Source organism: Phlebotomus argentipes, unplaced genomic scaffold (genome assembly GCF_947086385.1).
Source record: "Phlebotomus argentipes unplaced genomic scaffold, Phlebotomus argentipes genome assembly contig_2, whole genome shotgun sequence".
Taxonomy (NCBI): Eukaryota; Metazoa; Arthropoda; class Insecta; order Diptera; family Psychodidae; genus Phlebotomus; species Phlebotomus argentipes.
In genome coordinates, this window is record NW_026776162.1 from 8,186,258 (window position 1) to 8,207,552 (window position 21,295).

The 21,295-nt window shown below is 47.8% G+C and overlaps 1 protein-coding gene across 1 annotated transcript; it reads right to left on the bottom strand.

The window, feature by feature from the left end:
- Positions 1-7: 7 nt before the first annotated feature.
- On the bottom strand, positions 8-13,531 carry LOC132265411 (protein unc-79 homolog). The gene is made up of 18 exons (XM_059766061.1): positions 13,316-13,531; positions 12,935-12,978; positions 12,752-12,871; positions 12,356-12,688; positions 12,026-12,301; positions 10,288-11,969; positions 10,089-10,224; positions 9,154-9,254; positions 8,843-8,887; positions 7,389-7,518; positions 7,129-7,325; positions 6,921-7,069; positions 6,325-6,866; positions 5,934-6,260; positions 3,915-4,574; positions 2,149-3,587; positions 1,750-2,083; positions 8-1,686 (listed from the first exon to the last, which is right to left on the bottom strand). The coding sequence occupies exons 1-18, from the start codon at positions 13,321-13,323 to the stop codon at positions 8-10; spliced, it is 8,202 nt and encodes a 2,733-aa protein (XP_059622044.1). The 5' UTR covers positions 13,324-13,531.
- Between the last annotated feature and the right edge of the window lie 7,764 nt (positions 13,532-21,295).

Here is a 21,295-nt window from a genome sequence, read left to right on the forward strand (position 1 = left end):
AGATCCTTTAGATGGAGTAGAACTGCGTCGCCGTGGAGGATTGCAGCTCAATCTGGCCCATCTTGAACTGCAGGCGCTGCAGCCACTTCAGCAGCGCGTCTGAGGAGTGCAGCTCCTGCTCCTCCGGACTGGGACTCAAGTCGCGACAGCTCTGCAGGCGCACGTGAAGCGTGCCCGAGAGCTGAGTGTTGGACGACAGCACGGGGCTCCAGAGCGGCAGCAGCTTGGCCAGGATGGTGGATTTGGTCTCCTTGAGCGCCTCCAGGAGGCTCAGGAAGTGCAGATTGACCATCTCAGAGAGCTGCAGAGAGAAAAAAGGGGATTTTAGGCTGAAGAAGCTGCGGAAGAATTGAGAAATACTCACGACTTTGGAGTGCGTGATCAGTTGCAGGATGCAGGGCGTCACCTTGGCCCAGAACTCCAGCAGGATCGCCATGGTGACGTTGTGGGGCTCGCTCGAGGGCGCCGCCGTGCAGGACGCCTGCTCCAGATACACCGTCCAGAGCTGGCAGAGCGTGAAGGCGTGGAAGAGGCTGGACATGTGCAGCACGGACGTCTTGGACTGCTCGGCGAAGCCGGCGAAGATCACCTGGATGTGGTCGGCGATGTGGCAGCTCGCCTCCTGTGGCACGGGCTGCGTGACGGTGTGCGCCGGGTGCTGAAGATGGTAGTGCACGGAGGCGCCGTGCTGCCCGATCGGGCCGCTGCGCTGCGCCGTGAGCGCGGTGTGCGTGAGTGAGCCCATGAGGAGCCAGGAGAGGAGGCGCATGTGTCCCACGCACTCCGTGAACTCCTTGGGGCCCTGCTGAAGCGACGACGGCGCGTTGTACAGCCACGGAAGGTAGCGCGAGACGGCCTTGTTGTCCCTGGAATTGCCGCGACTCATCTCCAGCGCCAGATACTGCGCCACGGCGCCCTTCAGCACGCCGCCGAGTGTGTCTTCGCTCAGTCCCGCCGCCGCGGCGCCGCTCTTGAAGTTCTTGATCTTGCTGAGTGTGTGGAAGTCCGCCAGGAAGTCCATCACGTCGTTCAAGTACTGCCGCATGCACTCGCCGGAGTTGTTGGTGTAGATCGGCGGATGATCGGGGAGGCCGGCGATGGCGCCCTGCGGCACGGCGCCGCCGGCGTCCTGCAGCACGAAGCCGACCAGCAGCAACAGATTGGCGTCCGGGATGTTGGTCTTGAACTTGAGCGCCTGCACCAACTCGAACACCATCTGGCGGCAGAGCTGGAGCTTGTCGCGCTCCTTGGAGAACGCCCGGCTGCTGAACAGGCACAGATCCTGCAGGACTTTGTGCTTCAGCGTGAGATTCTGGATGGCGAAGCTGAGGACCTTCGAGAAGGGATCGAGCACGGCCTTGGACACGCCCTGGATCTTCAGCAGCGTCACCATGATGTCCAGCAGACTCTCGGGCTCCTCGAGGCTGGGCAGGATGAGAATCAGGCGCCGGAAGAGCGCCTCGATGCCCTGGATCGTGGTCGACCAGGCGCCTGGGCCCATGTCTGATGGCACGCACTGCAGATACTCAGCCATGTTGCGCAGAGTGACTGGCAAGGAGTCCAGCGGCAGCGTCTTCTTGCTGTTCAGACTCTCGACCAGCAGGTGGATTGGGCTGGTGGGATTCAGCTCGTTGAAGTCCATCAGAGCCTGCGCGACGCTCTTGAAGAACTTCCTGCGATGCGTTTCTGGAGGGAAAAAGAGGACAAGATTGTAGCCTTGATTGAAGGGATAATGCGCGGCGTTCTTACCATTCGCCTGGGTCAGGAACATCTGGATGAACACGCCGTTGGGCGCCAGCTGGTGGAGGACGCAGCGGATGAATTGATGCGCCACGGATTGAGATCCTCCGGGCAGATGCGTGGTGCTTTCGCACTGCCAGGGAAACGTGAACTGCATGGCGAACTTGGAGACCACCAGGAGGATCTCGGGCAGGAAGGGAGCGGCCAGAGAGGGCTCCCTGTGAATGAACGTGCCCAGGATGATGATGAGGATGCCGATCTCCTCGTCGCTGTACTCCTCCAGCACTGCTCCGCACTCTCCGCATCTTCCGCACACGCAATCGTCGCCGACGCGATAAGAGCTCTGAAAGAGAGACGCGCTCTGGTCAGGAAGCTTGTTAGGATGGATAAATGGTGGGTGGAATTTACCCTGCGACTCTCGGAAGTCTGCGAGTGATGGCTGTCGTCGTCTGGATCGGAGTCTTCCTGGCGGAAGTGGAGCGGTTGCCAGGATCCTGCGTACTTCGCCATTGTCCTGTCCAGAGAGGACGAAGGCTCGGAGATGAGGGCTTTCTTGGCCCTCTGGCGCTGCACCCTGAACTGCTCAGGCGTCCTCATGCCAGAAATCTTGTAGTCAGTCACACTCTTCAGCACTGTCTGCACATCCGGAGGCGATTCCACCAGCGCCACTTGCTTGATCAGCTTTCTGGGCGAGCTTCCGCGGCTGGAGAGTCTCTGCTCGCCATCGGACTTGTCCAGGCTGTCCTGCTTCAGCTGACACACGTCTGGGATCGTGAGCGCTTCCCTCACGCGCTCAGCCAGCTGCGCAATGCCCTCTTTTCCGTGCTGCCCAATCGGCAACAGGCGCTCTGGCGTGGGAATCTCCAGCTGCTGAACGCTCTTCGGCGACAGAAGCCCGTCGCTGCTGTCCTGCGACGGTTGCGTCATGATGCTCATCTTCGAGAGTGGCGAGTCTGGAGATCCGAAGCTCTCGGGCTTCTCAACAACCTTGAAGCCGCGCTTGTTGATGGCCTTCGAGTTGCTCTTGGAATCCTCATTGGGCGATGGCAGTCCAGCGTTGGACGTTGGCGTGCTGGCCGGCGTGATGCTGGGCTCCACGATCCTCTTCTGCCTCCCGAGAGTCCTGGGCGTGGGCGAGGGACAAGGCTGCTCTGTCCAGTTCATCTTCTTGCCCTCACTCTCGGAATCCGTCTGCTGCATCTCCCGGACGCTCATCGTGGGCTGCGTGACCACAACTGCCCGCTCGACAGACACCGGTGGATTGAGGATGGCTCGCTCCTTGGCCTGGCCAGCCGTCACCAGCAGCTTCACGCCGTCCTGGACGGTGCAGACGGAGGATTTGGTTGTGGTGACTTTCGTCGTCTCCAGCGTGGTCGTCTTGTACGTGAGCATCTTCGCTCCGCCCGACATGACAACCTTCTGCGTCTTCCTGCTCGTGGACGTCTCCGTCTTCTCCTCCACCTTGTCCCCGGGCGTGAGCGTGGACATGGCCACGTGCGCCGTAGCCAGATTGGCTGTCGTCACGGTGTGCGCGGTGGCTTTGTTGCGCAGAATCTCGGGCTTCAGCGGTGCGCAGATCTCCTCGAAGTGCAGCGGATCGTCGAAGGATCCAGGAGCGCTGCTGCCATGAAGTGTGCTGTCCGAGAGATCACTCTCGGGAATCGCCACGAGCTCAGATTCTGTGTCATCCGCCTCCAGGCTGGAGTCATGGTACTTCCTGAACGTGGCTTTCGTCGGTTTGGACTTCGAGGTGGATCCGGATCCCTCTGCGGCCAGGATCGGCGATGCCGGCGGAGTTTCCTGCACTCTGTCCTCAGGATCTGTGCCCAGGGATGGTTGGCTGACGTCTGGAAGTGGAGGAAAGGGAGCTGTGAAGCAGTAATCTCAATGTTAACGGTCCTGCTCATTTGCAGAATGTGCAATAAGAATTGATAAATCGACTCATTACGGATTTATCAACTCCACTAACGAACTCTCCATCAGTTGGACTTCCACTGAAATTTGTCTCATTATCTTGCGTGTGATATTTGGCCAGAAAGCAAAAAAAAAAAAATCAAGGTGTAAATGTCTGGCGGGCTAATGAAGCAGCGCGAGTGAAAGAAATTTGCTGGACAATTAAGAAAATGACGCCTCTCATGTGAATGTTAATTAAGGCGCGATCAATAAATATCTACCTCGAGAGCGCGACGACACGGGAAGATCCATGATCACCGTGGCGGGGATTCGCTTGCACTGGTGGAACTGCGACTCCAGGCAGTTCAGCACGATGCGGATCACGTGGTTGATCTGCGAGCAGAGCGGCGGCTGCGTGTACTGATACTTGTACAGCACCACGATCACCGCCATCAGCCAGTTGCGGCGCTGGTGCGGCTCCAGGAACCACAGGGAGTAGGTGTAGGCCAGGTTGGCCTGCGCCTCGGCGGTGGGCGCGGAGGTGCCGTTCATGGGATTGGGCGCGTACAGCAGAATCTGCAGCGCCGTGGGAATGATCGTCCAGCCCATGAGGTGATTCTGGTCCAGCACCTGTGGCAGATTGGCCAGGAAAGCGTTGAAGACGGTGGAGCTGCGCAATCTTCCCGGGGGGAGTTGGAAGTTCTTCTCCTGCTGGCTGAAGCCCAGCAGCAGATAGAGATGGCGCAGCACAATTGACTGCGCCTTGGCCATGGGCTTCTCCTCAGACGGGAAGGCCTGATCTGGGCGCGACATGAATTGCATGAGCAGGAAGACGAGCAGGTGGATCGTCTCCTTGTCCTGCTCCTCCAGATCGATGATCCTGTTCAGGCAGCCGGACAGAGTGTCCTCGCCGGCGCCGCCGAACGAGTGGAAGTGTCCATCTGCGGAAGAGCAGAGACAGCATGACTGCCTGCACGTGACACAAGGCATTGTGGGAGAGTTGCAGGTCAACAAAGAGACAAACATGGATGATAATCTCTCGATAAATAACGTGTGTTGAGTATCTGTGTCAAAAGCGACTCACGGCTAAGTTGCTGAGGCATGCAAAAGAGCGAAAAAAGAGCCCAAAAAAGTCAAGGAGGGGAAAGAGGAATTGGCGAAGGAGTCTTGCGAATGGGCACATAAAAGCGGGATAAATCTAGCATTCTATTGTGTGTTTGAGAATTGCTGGGCTAAAGAGTTCATCACATACCGGCTCAGTTGACAGAGACACAGGTACACCTACATAGAGTCACGAAATCACACTGAGAAGAGGAACACTCATGATGACAAAGTTCTCAAAGGGAGGAGAGAGAGAGAAGAAGACATCCAACTAAAAGAGGCGGGAATCTTCACAAGAGAAGAACTCAAGAGAGCGAGAGAAAGATCCAAACCAAAGATGTAAGAAGAACTTGGGTGACTTTGGGTGCTTGTGAGAGGATGCAAAAGGCACTCCATGCGGAAAGACATAAAATTTCGCGTTTTATTCTGTGTACGACGAGCTCGTGATGATCATCACTGATGATCTTTATGGGCGATTCGGTGATATTTTGGGCGGTTGGAAAATTTTTATTGCCATCGCTCAATAATTAGCTGAGATTTTTGGTGATTGATAAATCAATTTGTAATTCATTTTCCAAGCTCTCAAGAGACTGGAATTTCTGTCCACAAACTCAAAGGGGACAATAAATGGTGAGGAACTATGTTTTCATAATTCCTGGTTGTTTTCAATCAACCATAAGCAGTTCTAAAGGACAAAGCTGGAAAAACAATTCCACTGAAGCGTATGTTTCAGCTGGAACATTCAACAGAAACCGCTTGTGAGGCAATTTGCCATTGAAAGGCTTGATTTCCTCGTGCTGGAGTGCCATTGCCAAGGACGAACACAAGGAAGAGGACGGACAAGAGGGTGGATAGACAGCGAGAGACACTCAATGTGCGACGCCACTCTGGTGTTTGCGGTAGTCTGTTAGTGGGGCTCCACAAAGCGCCGGTCCTGGGCCCGATCGAGAGCGAGACATGCGCTAGCCACCTACCTGACGCCCCGGTGGCCGGGAATTGATACACATGCTGGTGGGCGGCGAGGTTGGGCGTCGAGGGCGCCGTGCCCGAGCCCGGCTGCGAAGCGCCCGGCGTGCCGGGGCCGGCGTGCGAGCTGTGGTGCGGATGGGGATGAGCGAAATGGTGGTGGTGTGAGTGAGAATGCTGTGTGGCTACTGAAGAAGTGTGACTATGATTAGTTCCTGAGAGGAGAAACTGACCCAGTCCGAAGCGCGAGCTCTTCCGCTTGAGGATTGGCGCCGAGATTTGGCGGTTGTACACCTTCTCCTTCTCTGTTGTGGAGGGGACTTGATTACTGAAAAACATCTTCGGGAATGGAAATGTCAGCGGAATACCCATTTTCGAGTCCTGGCGCGGAATGATGCTGGCCGGAGCCGACATGGTGCGCTTGTACGGCCACTTGGGCCCGAAGGACGCACTCAGTGTCTTTGCCATACTCCCTGTTCCGTCCGACTGGCTGAGCGCCTCGCGCGCCTTGCTGATCTTCGACGAGAGGATCTCGCTGCCGTTCTCAGAGTTTCTCAGATCTGCAGTGATCAGCGTCAGCAATCCAAATTCCAAGGTTGTTTCTCAAAGACGCATCTAACTTACCTCTGAGGTAGGAAATGTCCCCGTTCTTCTCCAAATTCACCTGCGCCTCCACGAACAGCGTATCGAAGCGATTCAGGAAGAAATCCCACGCCAGAACCTTGCGATCTGACAAGGAATTGTGCAGCTGATAGACACTCTGGAGCACAACAGGACGATCCACAATGAACAGATCGAACTGCGACTCCAGACAGAACAGCAAGCTCTTGATGGCATTGTCATGAATGGTTCCCAGATAGAGCGTTGCTCTCTGCGCCACGTGGACGTTGATGTCGTCCATGCTGGCGATCAAGTGGCAGAAAGCTGTTGCAAGCGCCGTCTGGAGTCCAACTTCTGTGCGCAGAGGAGTCGAGTCCATGAAGCGCGTGATGACTGTCACGCGCTCCACAGCGGTGAACCTAACTCTCCAGTCGGAATCGTGGAAGGCCTCCTGGACAATCCTCCAGAAGACATCGGATCCATGCGGAAGAGTGATGCAGTGCAGGAGCAGAGGAACGCCAGATTCGCAAATGTGTGAATGTTCGGCGTTGCTCAATTCCCACAAGCTAAGAAGAAGGAGAATGTTAGACATAGGTTTATGTGAACAAGGTCTAGATTACTTCTTGATCAGTAGATTCTCCTGACACCAGATGAAGAATCCTCGCTGATCCCGAGCGGCTTTCGACAGCGCATCTCCGTGCAGAGCGAGAATGTTGAGACACTGAAGCATGTAGTAGAGAATGTCCGGTTTCTCAATGTTAGGCAGCTCCTGAAAATGGCGGAGAATACAGGCAACCTAGAAAGGGAAGGCTGGATCCTAGTTCGCACCTTCAACAGTTGATGAATGTACTGCAGTTGCTGAGGCAGGGAATCGAGAGCGAACTTGAACTTGCCAACTGAAGTGTGCCAAAAGTCCTCTCCGTCCTCCAACTCGTCAGTTCCATCCTCGCCATCTCCGCTCCTGTCGCCTTCGCTTCCAGGACCACCGACAAGATTGGGCTTCGCCACTTGCACAGTGGCCGTTGCTGGAAAACAAGAGCAGTTTCAGCGGGAGCAACCCTAAGATTTGGGGCGTTGAAGGCTCTCACCGACGTCTGCATCTGAAAGTGTGACGGACCTCGCCACAGCCGTGACCACCTTCTCGGAGGGCATGATGGCAGCCAGATCTAGCTGCTCAGAGACCGTCTCCACCGTGGCGGTCATGATCTGAAACAACGGCTGAATTCTAAGTGCACTGGAGTGACTTAGACGCACTAGAGAATCAATTGACAATGCGCGGGAAATGTGTTATACATCTAGAACACTGATAAGAGCCTGAGATTCCTTTTCTCTCATATCCACAGAAAAAAAGACGAAGAGATAGAGACAGAGACAGAGTGCCATTTCTCGGTAGAGAGAAAGAGAAAGAGAGAGAGAGAAGTACAGAAGGGTTAACCAAAGGGATTCATAATTTTAAAAAGGGGGTTGAAAACTAAATGTTGAATCAAACATAAAGTTATTTACAGGAAGAATTTCACAACATCCTTCTCATGAAGTTGCGAAGCTGGACTCTTTTTTTTTGGGGGGAAACAGGAACAACTAAAGCGGGATGCATAATTGCCGGGAAGAGCGTGGATGAATGGAGGGAAAGAGAGAGCTTTGAGAGTCCAGCTTGTCATGAGGTGTTTACAGAGCATAATCTGATAATTTTCACACAGTGTCGAGTCTATTGGTTCTATTTAATTAAAATGTAAATATCTCTGAATCTATTGCATAATTATCATCTTGTCTAATTGATGTTAATGAAGTTCACAAGAGACTAACAACTAAAAGATTGTAGAGACAGAGAGAACAACAAAAGGAGGGAAAAACTTAACAACTCAAGAGAGAGAAATGAGAACTAAAGGTGGATTTGTAACATCGACAGATATAAAGGACTGATAGATTGAACACACATACAAGATACTTTGGGGCAAACATTCATTAGATTCTGCTATGAATTTCTCAGCATGTTTCTTAATGCGACTTTGCGAGTTTTCCTATTGAGTGTATTTATATAGATTTTGAGTCGCTGACGTTTTTTTTTTTTTTTTATAAATCTTCTCATTCGAGTGTGGAATGGAGAAAAATGACACAGAAAAGCAACAAGAATATATTGACGAAAAAAAATGAGTCTTTTCTAATCACACTTCATCGAATTATATGTTCTTGTTTGAAATTTTTAATAGAGACAGAGAAGTGAAAAGGAGGACAAAAACTAAGTGACATATCCACATATTTACAACGATTCATCAATTATAAATCTCTCAATTGACTTTCCATTTTTTTTTTTGATTCTCAAAGCAAGAATTCTATACAAAAAGTGGTCTAATTTTGTTGTGCTATTTGCAAAGTATTGAGAAATTATTGTTTTTTTTTTTCAATGCTCCTCAAGACTGTTCAATATTGATCTTCAGCTAGAGATAGTTCACAAAGTATACAGTCAATATATATATATAAACATAGGGAAGACAGCAAGAGATATGTTAATTGATACAACATTGATAATTGTTGGACAAAGTACCTCGTCTGTGGCATGAATAAAGCGCGCAATTTCTTGTTCACGGCCCTGTGGTGGGAGAAAAACAATTGAGACAGAAAGTATAGGCAAAAAATCACACTGAAAAATCAAAAAATCCGGACAGAAATTAAGGATGAAAAGAAAGAGTCCCAGAAACGCCGCGGGATTGCAATGTTTATTTATATATTTTTGGTTAATATGAAAGCTTTTTTTTGTTTGAGGGGGTTGGGGGTTGGTTTTGAGCTCGCAAGGGGGAGATTGCAACTAAAGGGGGCGCTATAAGGCGTCTTGAGACACTTAAGAACGATACATACAGAGCACACGTTGGGCATGGACACGAGCACGCCTCCGATCGAGTGTGGCTCCGGCGGCTGTGGCAGGACAACGGGTACTGGACCTAGAAAACACAAGCCCCCTTTAAAAGGGATCACGGGCATTGGTAAGCGGTCACTTTCTTGGATGGGGCAGTGTTGGGGGCCAAAAGCTCGCAGAAATGTCATGTGATTTGCAACCATATTCAGTCTATTTTGAAAGCTCTCTTGGGATCTTGAGATCTTCAAAGATTCTTGATTCGCAGAGCTTTGGGCCCCTCGAGTGTCCTCCTTGAGAATGTGTCTTTGTGTTCAAGTGTAGAACCAATTGTGAGTGTGTGTGTGTGATTTGAGTGTGTGATTTCTGAGCAATCCAGAAAGTAATCCAATTAGTGTAGATTTTGATGTAGAATTGTGTGTGAAATCATCCAAGAAAGTGGGCGAATATATAGATCACACAAGAAGCATGTCGGAAGTCGTGTTGATTTTGAGAAAACATATTTACATGAGACACAGACATAGATCCACAAAAGAGTGTGTTAGATTTGCAAGAGAGAGAGAGGCAAATGTAAAAAACAGCGAGAGACGACAGATAAGACAACACACTTTGTGAAGTGAGGAATCACCTGCCATAATAACTAATTTGCCAGGATCATCTGGAACAGAGAGAGGAACTATTCGTTACGATTAATATCTATTGACTGGGATTTGATTTTTACACCCAAGGACAGAGGATTGAATAGAGAGAGAGAGAGAAAGTGAGTCTAAGTGGGAAGAAGTGCAGCTGCGGGAGGTTTGAAGATCACTGGAGAGAATTGAGAGATTAGTTGCAACGCTAGACACATTTCTATCCGATAGTCGGACTATAGTGACAGTGTTGTGCAAACAGAGAGAGTGGCTTTTGGAGGAGACACCCACGGAAATACCTGAAAAACCACCTAAAGGTCCCAGCGGAATTGGCAGGGGCGCCATTGAGAGGGACACATCCCTGTCGCGTCCCTTCGGCTCCTTCTCCGTCTCCGGCGGACTCTTCCTGGCCGATCGCTCGTCGTCGAAGATCTCCTCAATTGGCGGCTGCAAGACAAACAGGAACCGAAATGACGCTGAGAACTTGCTCAAAGTTCATGTTTAACTTACATCTGGGGGTCGAGTTGGCTTCTTGGGCGCCATGAATTGAACCAGCTTCGTGGACAATTGATGCCACATCACGGAAGCTTCGCAGTATCCGCAATCGGCGATCTTGAGACCGCAAGTGTGACTGCCCATTCCCACCTTGGCCGCCGTTACCATGCACTTGAGCAGTCTGCAGACATTCTCGCACACACTCGTGTGAATCCCCATGTGCTGCTCGATGTCCTGCAGCTCCATCTGCTTCAGCAGGATGTCCAGCATCAGGATGCAGCACGTCAGATTGTTCTCCGCATCCGTGGCGAACTCTGTTGTCTTTGTGTGCGGAGCTTCATCGTCTGAGATCGCCGAAGTGTTGCCATCCGAATCGTCCTCGACGACAGGAGAGATTGAGGATCTTCTCGGCGCTTGATCCTTCTTCTCAGACGTCTTCCCGTCCTTCTTGTCTCTCATCTCATGGTGAATTCCCTGCTTCATGATCCTCACTCCATCGCCAAACATGGCAAACAACTGGGATAGCGGAATCAGGATCTCCAACTTCGTCAGGATCTGCAGCCAATGCAGAGCTTGTTGCTGGACTTTCGACGTTGTCTTCTCAAAGCGAATCGCCACGAAATTGTACATGGTTTTGGCGTCGAAGCCCAAAGGAGACATTTCGGGATCCAGGATCTTACTCAGGACTATCTTGAGCTCTGGCAGTTCCTTCTCGGGAACGTCATTCGTGATGGCTTCCATCCAGTGCGGCATGACAAAGTCCCAGATCTCCGAAGAGATCACTTCGTACGGAACCAGGCAGATCAGGCGCTGCAATCCTTCCTTGAGGTGGGACGTCCTGGAGGCCAGAGTGTCCCAATGACCGCCGACTCTGGAGTACTCCGGAGGATGAGGCAGCAAGCAAGCGATGAAGTCCTTGTAGTGACTGTTGCTGATGTCGCGCAGCCATCCGCAGACGTGCTCTATCTTGAGCTTCTCCAGAGGACTCTCGAGCTGTCCTTCGTAGGAATAGGCTGTGACGTGGAACCAGTGGAACAGCATGGATAGCAGGCGTCCTAGAATCTCGACTGGCGTGTCTTGAGTGGGAGTGCATCGGCCGACGAGCAGCCAGATTCCGTATCTTCCCAATTGCTGTCTCTCCTCCAAGCTTATGTTGTCCTGCGGCGCATTCGACACGGAAGGCTTAGTGGAATCCACCGTTGAGTCCTTTCCCGGCTCGAAGTTCTGCGGCTTCGCTTCGCGCAAGAGACTAACCACGGACTCAACCATGTAAGTCTGCATTTCCGCGTCCATTTGCCAGGCGGGCGGAAGACTGCGGTGCACAATGTGATCTCCACCTCGTCGGCTGTTGTGGCGATTGCCATGACACTGGAGGCAGTATCTGATGGGGTGGTTTCCATTGTAGCTGGCGCACTCGGTGGAGAAGCAGATGGAAACTGCTGATTTGTCCGTTGAACGGCAATTCTTGTTCTCGCAGACCATCGACACTTGTTGCATGGGATGCAGAATGTCGGAGAAGGTCTGGTCAGGGTGTTCCCGGTGGATATCGTTGGCACACTCGATGCAGAGGTAGAGCGGCGGCGGACACTCTGAAGCATAGATGATGCTGATGCTGTGGTTGTAGCACACTTTAACGGCCTCGGCGTTGCCGGCATTTGGGCAGGATTCCCTCTGGCAGACGAAGGGCACCAAGTCATCTGCAGAAAGAGGACAAATTTCACAGGATACCAAGATTATGAGTGCAGGAATGTACTTGTGAACTTGCAGAGAAGTCCTCGGCGGTCGAAGAGATTGGTGTTGAAGGCTGGCCAGTAGTAGAACAGAAGCTTGGCCGCTGAAGATCTCGAAGCTGCGGTTCCGTAGGCGATGACGCAAAGGAGATCCTTCACCACGTTGTGCTTGAGTGTCATCAAGCACTCCAGAAGCTGACAATGATGTGCTGGATTGGAAGAGTACTGGAAAACCAGCATGATAACAGCGGAGACTGATTGGCAGGCTTGACATTCCTGCTCCTCAACGCTTTGGCGAGCTGAAGGAGGAAGAGTTACAGAGGGGGAAAGCAAGATTCACAGCAAGGACTCACTGATGGTGAACGGAAGGATGTAGAAGCACAGCGAGTTGATGACGTCCTGATGGAGCGACGGTGGCAAGACTGAGATGCAGGACGCCGTCAAGTAGGGCAGATTGTCGATCAGATCCCTGTCGAGGAACGGCAGGATGCAGCTGAGACACTGAAGCACCGCCTTGCCGAACATCACGAGGCCGTACTGAATGTTGGACGCCACGTCGAGCAGCATGTTGATGGCATTGTAGAGGTTTCCGTACTCGAGGTTGGGGTAGGCGGACATGCGCGCCTGATCCTGCGATGGGTCCTTAATCATCTGGTACGGCGAGCTTGGCACATCTTTCAGGAGCGCTGAAGTGCGCAGAAAAGGCAATTGGCGAGTATGTTATCGATCCGGTGCTTTTGGCAACTTACTGAGCAGCGTCTGAGAGAAGTACTTGATGTTGTTGGCAATGTCCACTCCAGATGGGAGCGGAATGATGTTGTGCAGCAGCCTGAGGTGGTAATCATAGAGACAGCGGAGCTTGGCTTGATCTGGAAAAATCCCAATTATTAACACCTGCGCTTTGAAGCTTTAAAAAGCTCTGCGAAACTTACAAGCTGCCGCTCGCGTGCCCATGTTGATGAGTTGCACCCGAAAACTGCCCGTCAATAGATGAATAAAAGCATTAAATCAGCATGTTCAATATCTAATCAGTGACTAACAGAAGCTTTGTATCAAAAAAGTTCTACTTTCGCAAACACTACAGAGGTTGAATCAAATTTGCAGCACTTCGCAGGCAAGATGGCGGCCAATAAATTGCTATGAATTGATTAAATAAAACTACAAAATACGCAGAATAAATTTTGGCATTAAATTCCGCATCTTACGATGTGGCGGAGAAAAGTGTCTCTAAAAGGGCATTCAGAGTGCAGAGAAGGTAAAACTGGGGGGGAGGAGAGGAAAATCTCTTCTGTTCTGGCTTTCTACCCACTCACTTTTCCATGGTCGACGCCCTGCTATTGGCAAATTGACTCTTTTTTTTCGCAAGAAATTGAGTGGTTTTTGGCAAATTTGCACACTCACGTCACTAATCTGGGGCTTCCGGAGTGCTGGGGTTGGTTTTGCTGGGTGTGAAGCGCCCCTTGCCACCCTGAAAGCCACACTTTTCCCGGGAGCTCCGCAAAATGTCGCCGAGAAGCTGCGGGAGAAATTGGGTCAACTGGCGTGACTTCTGCACAGAATCGCGAAAATTCACCAACACAGATTCGCCGCTTGGATAAGAAATAATCGATAGCGGGCGGTTTTTGGGGGTGGCGCGAACAGCTGACTGTGTAAGCTCGTCCGTGTGAGGTAAACAGTGGCACACATTGAAGTCTTATCCCAGGGTTGAGCCACGTGTTTCTGCCACGCTGAGGTTATGCCGGTCGATGGGATTTTCCCCTCTGGTCGAGGAAATCGTCCAGAGAAGCCACAAAAATGCGCGCTCTCGGAAATTCAAAGTTTCCGCGCCAATTTCTTTGAGAGCGAAATGATTTAAATATCAAACTGTACACCGCTTCAGAGAGCACAACATCTCTTCCCCTTGGCGGGAATGTCAAGTGGGACTGTGGGCAGGCACTCATCGTGATTTGCGACCCACTCGCATTAATAAATTTCCCACAGTCTCTCTCTGTGTCAATCCAAAAATCCTCCTGGCGATCGAGATCTCACGGGTTCCGCAACACAATTTGCTAATTTGCATTGAAATGGCAATCAAATGCGGGCAATAAGACAATGCCAATGAGACAAATAATCCATCGTGATTAGGGGCAGGGGTGGAAAAGTGTTCCTCGATGCCACAAGTCTCCGTGAGAAGAAAACCACCAGACACACACACACAAGATGCCATACTGGAATCACGTTAAGGCGTTCCTCTGCAGCCTCTCTCTTTCTGGCGGTCCTGGCTTTTATGAAAATATCACAATTAATGGCCATGTGGGAGTCGCCGTGACAAAATCATGTGCAGGAGATGGGATTTTAGGGGGCGGCCGCGAGAGCACTCATAGATTATTATTAAATTAATTAAAGTATACAATTTCTCTGTTGGACAAGAACCGTTTCGTGCTCTCTTGCGATCGGAGAGCGCGAAGGTAGAGGGGAATTGAGAGGCGCCTATCTTAGTGGCACGGATGGAAATTATCGCGAAAGGTCTTTAAAATACCTCTCAATTCTGACTTTTGTGTTATTATTTTCAATAATAATTCAATTCAATGCTTTCATTGCATATTTCCGGTCTTTTCTTCCTGCTTTTTTATTAGCAATACATAAAAAAAATCACGAAGAAGCTAGAAAAATTAAAAGTAGCTTCAAATGGGCGGAGCTTTTGAGTGGGCGTGGCTTCAGAAGACGCATTTAAATGCTCTTCATACAAATCATCTTCTATTTATGATATTTTCTTTCAGTGTTTGCGCATATCTAAATTGATTCCATTAGCCTGAAACCCTGAACCTTTAGCATTAGGACACTTGTAATTATGCATAAATTCCTGGTCTTAATTGAGATGAGCTCCAGAATTGAGTTACACACTCATCGCTGTAAAAGCACATTATCACACTGAAAATTTCAAACATTTCAAGAGCAATCATCTGAAGCGATTGCCGGAGAAGATGCGCGCTTTGGGGAGAATGAGAACAGGAAGTATCCAAGACAAGACGCTGAGAGCTGGCGATGATGGTGTATTTTCGCTGATAAGTAAATGAAGCATTTCCTATATTTGCTTCTCCCTTTCACCCAATTCAAATAAAACCTCCTTCATTTCCTCAACAGAGGCACTTTTTGTCTCTGGCCTGAGAGTGGAACTCGATCCCTTTCTCGAGTGCGTGTGAATCAAGTGGATCATGTAAATATTTACACATCAATTTCCGCCAGTGAGTCAGTAGGATATTTGCACTGCCTGGTGACTATATACTTCTCCAGGACGTCCAGGAGTGGAGGAATTCCCGGCGTTGTTGTGGGATTTATTGAGCTGTCAATTGTAAGACAAAAATTCCCCTCCTTTCGGTCTGTTGAGCTATTAAGCAATTTAATCGGCATCCTTCTCCAAGACGATCAGCAAGAGAGGTTTGATGAGGCCATGACCATCACTAAACTCCCGGTGATTGCTTCTCACCTCTCGCGGCTCCGCAACCCCGACAAATCACTCTCCGGCTCGAGTGGCGAAGAGTGTTTTGTACAATGTTCGAAATGGGAGAAAATCTCTACTCGCCACTCGTGATTTCTCAAGAGGATTATGAACATAAATTTATATTGTGCCCAGCATCCCGGCCTTCCAATACACTCGCACAAATTTCACAAGTACCTGCTGATGACTCTTGAACTCCCGGAGATGTTGCCGGGCCTCTTTTTTTTCCCCTCCTATATACCATTCAACTGTCCTTCTGCGAACTCCTAAATGCCTCTTTTTCCAGTGCATTTATGCCTTTATGTGATTCAATAAAATTGCTGCTGATTGAGGAATTTTTAATACTCCTTCTCTCTCTCGCTCTCCTGGGATATTTTTACTCCTCCATCGCGCCGAGACATGCGCAGTAATTATTGAGAATAGCCATGGCAAAGTATGAACATTTTTCGGATGGTGGTCTTCGGAACCGATGAGCAACAATTCAGCATTCCACGTGATTCGTGATCAATCAAATTGGAATTCTTTTTCACTTCTTGTTACTCCACAATTTGACTTTTTTCACCTCTTCTCCGCCACTATTTATAGACTCGCACATCGCAGCTTCTCTCAACTCTCAAGAGAAGAAAAAAAAAGAGAGAATTTAACATCCCTTTCCAAAGTCCCTGCCGTTTTGCTCCCTATAAATCACCAGATCAAACATATGTCTGTTATTCTAAATTGAAAATTAGGCACACAAGAAGTGAGGGCAAAAGAAATATCGCGCTTCTGACAAATTGATATGAGTTGAATGTCTTTTGATTGGTGGATGAATCGGTGAAAAATAATTCTATTTATTACACCACCGTTAATAAATCTCCTCAATTGCCCGCGCGAGATGTGATTGATCAACAATTTGCACGGGCAACAATTGATTGTCATTCCCGCGATTCACTCAATCACACAAACACACTCACAGACACTTCCAAGGGGCTGCTAATGTGGCTTTTGAGTGTCATCTTGCATCTCGACTGCATCCAGATTTATTTGATTCGTCACCAAAAAATATGTCGTGATTCAATAAGAGAGAAAAGAACTGCAGAAAAAAGGCTTTTCTGCGACCATTTTTCCACTAAATCTGTGCTGAAAAATTTTATTTCCCCCAATTTCTCAATTTTCGTATTTGTGATCAAAATCTCCGCTAAATAATTTTTTCCACACAATTCTTCCTAACATTCTCTTTAACGCTTAAATGTACATTCTTGGGTTTTGAATCTTCTCTTAAGGACTCTTTTTAGAGCCCAAAATGTCATTTTTCACATTGTTTTCCACAATTTTCGCTTGAGAAGCTACTAAGATCGCATTTTCGCGTCCTTTTCCTCTCTTTTTCACACTCTTTGACTACGTGGTGTGATCCTGATCATGAAAAAGAGGGATTTAAGTGCGAAAATAAAGCTGTTCAGCTTATCAGGACTTCTACTAATTTTTCTAACTAATTTAACTAGACTAGAAGACCGAAAGACGAAAGAAAAATATTCTAAGCTTATCAAAATCACTAATTTGGGATAAAAATTGATGAATTGACACTTAATTCAACCCTTAATTATACGATTTTTGGTAAATTCAACATCAAAATGTCTTTAATTCCGTTTCATTTCATCTGTGGTGCATTTTGACTGCCTCTTGAACCAAATGACACTGCATCTCTGACATTAGTAGCCCCTTGAACCCCTCACATTGACCAGAAGAATTGGCTGAGAAGATGTGCGCGAGATACAATGTAAATAAAATGCAATTACATCGTTGATTACGCCCTTTTTTTCACCGCCAAGATGACCAAGAGATGCACCCAGAATACGGGTGTTTTTTTCCATCGTGCGCCCTTTGATTTATGTCATGGCATTCGGTGGATTACAAAAGAAATCGATTTTGAGCCTCAAATTCACATGGCTTAATGATAATCGGTGGCAAAGATAAATATACACACGCGGAGAGAAGAAGCGCCTTGTGGGAATAAAGGAATCCCATCATCAGCTTCTTCGGGCTTTTGTGCAGAATTTCTGCACCCAGAGAGAGAGGGAGATGAAGAGGAGATTGACGGGTCGGTCCTGAAGAACATCTTGAGATGTGCCAAAGTGACACTTGAGAATTCTCACTCTCGCCCTTTCTAATCCGCCCCAGTGCGCGCAAATGAGGGAGAATTTCCCAGAGTCTTTTGCACTTCAAAACCCGAAAAACTCAAGAGAGCATAAATTGCACATCACATTCCTTTTACATAACCCAAAGAGAAGGGCCTGCAATCACACTTTAATCTATAACACATGCAATTTGATAATTACAACCGCGTCTGGCATTAAAACATTTCATTAATTTGCAATTGAGATAATTAGTGCAGCTCATCCATTTCACAATTGGACTTCCACAGAGCGTCAGGTGAAAGTCGCGCCCAGATTGAATATTTTTCGAGAGAGAGAAAAGGCCCATATTATAAATTTCGTACAGACAAATTTCATCATAAAAGCCATTGCACGCGGAATTGTATAAGACACACGAAAAAGTATACATTTTGCGAAAGACGCCAAGAGAAGCGGAACCAGATGCGGATCAATTTATCTCGTCATTCTGCGCAAAGCAAAATGCATTTGGCCGAAGAGAACAGGAAATAACCTTTCGCCTTCATCATCATCTTCTCTGATCGGGAGCGACACAATCTGCCTGTATTAATCTTCGATATTCCATGGGAAAGAGGCTGCGAAGTGGTGGGCAAAAAAAGTGGAGCGCCTGGGAAGAAATTCGGGGCGTCCCTCTTATCTCACGAGGAATCCTCAAGGAGCCATAAATAGGCTGACGAGGGCACAGATGGACCTCAGCGCCCATCAAATTCAGGAGCCTTGACAGAAGCCCTCAAGGAGGAGATATTGTGTCTCAAAGACTCTATTTTCCGCAATGAAATGAAATTAAAATTCCTTGAAACCTCAGATTTTAGTCTAAACAGAAGAATTCTCAGCAAAGTATGCACAATTTGAGGTTAAAAATCCTTCCAAGAAGCGTTTATTGATTAGAAAAGTGGAAAACATTGCAAAATCCTTCACAAATACATTCTTTATTTTCAATCATATATTTCGACGGGTGAATGGAAAACTATGAAAAGTCGATTTATCATAGTTTTCTTCTTATGTATTTTTGAAAAGTCTTTTATTTGTTCTTTCTGTACAAGAATTTTAAGATTTGTATCTTATGAGACAAAAGAAAAAAATCTTATTTGTCTAAAAAGCACAAATGGAAAAAAATTGTCATGTTTTGCGAATGAAAAGTCGAATTTTCATTGTTTACGCTGTACAATTTTTCCAAGAAAAATGTCTCAAAAATTGCAGTCAAATGCATAAAACGTCTTTTTTGGAAAATATTTGTAGATTTTCAGAATTATCCTAAAATGTTTTTCTGGACTTTAAATGAATATTTCTCATATCTTTTAAATTTTTTCACTTGAAAACAGTAAGAAAAAGTTCAATTGAAGTATGAAAAGTTGATTTTTTGTATAAAATCGACTCAAAAACCATTAAAAATCGACTTTGAAAAGTAATATTTTCAGATTTTCTATTAATTTTGCCACATTTTAGTGAAAAATTTCAATAAATACCAATAAAACATTTACAAAATAAAAAATACAGAACAATATTTTCACTTTAACGAACGATTTGAAGGCATTTTGAGTATTTTGAAGTAAAATTGGCAAATTTCGCAGCTGTTTTAATGCAAAATTTTGAACTCGCTTTTAGAATTTTGATTTTAGAATGCTAAAATTGATATTTCTCAGCAAAATAATGCAAATAAACATGATGTTATTGCATTGAATAAGAAGCAAATATCTCCTCCTTGGACGTTCTCCTTTTCATTTCCCAGAGATATAAATCTCCCGTTTAATTGCAATAAGTCAAAGAGTTGAGATACGCAGAAGGATTTGGGGAAGTCTCTTAAATTGGACTGATCGTTTTATAATAATTTTTTGATAAATGATCACCCAAAATACCGTCCAGAACATGTAATGAGGTCTTCAGGCAGATGCGCGCGCTGCTTCTGTTCAATAGACAATGGCAGGAAAAGGATTGGAGCCGAGAGTCCGACAGATGTATAATATGGGACTGAGCGTCTTTTCTTCTCTCCTTTTTGTCCTATTGACAAAAGGATGCGCGCTCATCGCGAGTTTTGATATTCTTTCGCCCTGTCATTCAAATTGCGTGATTTCAATTCGTATCATAGGCCAACATCTGTCTTCATGGGGTCTTCATTAGGTTTCTGCTCTCTATGGGAAAATCGTCTTGCGGCGCTTAGAATGTCTTCAACTTTGTTTGCCAACTTATTGGCCATCGCATGCCAATGGAGTGGAAGACAAAGAAGAGCCATTACAAAGAAGTTCCACTTCTTATCATCTCCCCATAGACTTCGGGCGAGTGTGTGGATTTCACTCATTTGCCGAGGAGAAATCTCATCCTCGAGTTCGAGTGTCTTGCATATTGGATGAGTTATTGGGGGTCCTTTCGACAGACTCCAGGAGACAATCTCTCAATCTCCCGATAAAATATGTGCTGATGAAGTGTTCCAGAGTGACAAACGCACGGTTTTGCTGAGGAATTTTCCTGAGAAAAATCCCTCTTCGCGTCGCAGTGTTTGATTACAAGCATCGATAAGACCTCGAAGTTCACCCAAAGTCACCGACTAAATTACACCCTATCATTAATATCCGAGGAAAGGAACCCTTTGCCTGCATCTCCACCAGCTGAAATTCACCCTCAGCTGTCTGAATATAAATTTGGATGTCTCAGGCAGATGATCGTCTTTGATATCGCGCCTCATATTTCATTGCGACGCGGCCACAAGGAATGATTTTATTAAAACCCTCAATTCTCTCCTTTCGCGCGCCGTGAAAGAGAGTGGTAAATTACATGAAAATGAACACGCCCGATCCATGCCATTAATTATGCTTATCACTCCACGACTCTCGATACGCAATAGAGCACATAATGCAATTTACGACCACTTTCTGCACTGATTGCAGCACATGTTAATTGCGACTTTTTCGGCCTGAAAAACCGCCCTGAGAAACTTCTTTCAACGTCAACTTGCGACTCTTCGACAATTTCGGATAATGTGTCGCTTGTGTCCGGAGCAATCAGCACGGGTCATGCTTGAGGGAGTGCGCTGGCGATGAGGCGGAAAGCGTGTGAGGCAATGAGGAAATCTTCTTGCGCGTTTCCTCTTTGCGATAACAGACCTGAAAGTGTGCTAAAAGCGCAATGTGACTTACCGAGAAACTCTTGAAGGACTTGACGGGGATTTTACTGCAAATTGCGCTCAAGTAAAAATCAGCAGAATGAGATAATTGCAGCATTAGCATGAAATAGTAAAATTCTCAATGAAATATCGTGATCTCTGAGAAGTTTCCCAGCTGACGCGGCGCTGTTTGGCGTTTTCATGCGATGCAGCGTGTTGAATCAGAGGCGCAGTCGAAATAAGACATGGGCGGGGCTTCAAAGGGGGCGGATCCATCAAGTAGAGCCTAAATCTTGTGCTGTAGACTGATTGGACGTCAATAACTAAGACAGTTTTTATGATATGCGATGAAACTATACAAATTGTGCTTGAAACGTTGATTCCATAAGCGTCGTCGTGATGTGTGGTCAGCTGGGATGCTCTGCTTCAGCGCTGCCCTTTTCACACTGCATCTGAACTGCGTTGCTCAACTTCCTCTAAAATTCCTCCGCTGACGGCGCGACTTGGCATTTCTGGGAAGGGCAATTTTCATCTCTGGCGGCACACGGAAACCGCCTGCCGGTGAAAT

Excerpts from the sequence above, each read along its gene's own strand:
- LOC132265411 (XM_059766061.1), bottom strand. Across the intron at positions 12,872-12,934 it reads GGGCACGCGAGCGGCAGCTT|ATCAAGCCAAGCTCCGCTGT; the intron begins GTAAGTTTCGCA and ends GGATTTTTCCAG. Across the intron at positions 12,302-12,355 it reads CATCCTTCCGTTCACCATCA|CTCGCCAAAGCGTTGAGGAG; the intron begins GTGAGTCCTTGC and ends TTCCTCCTTCAG.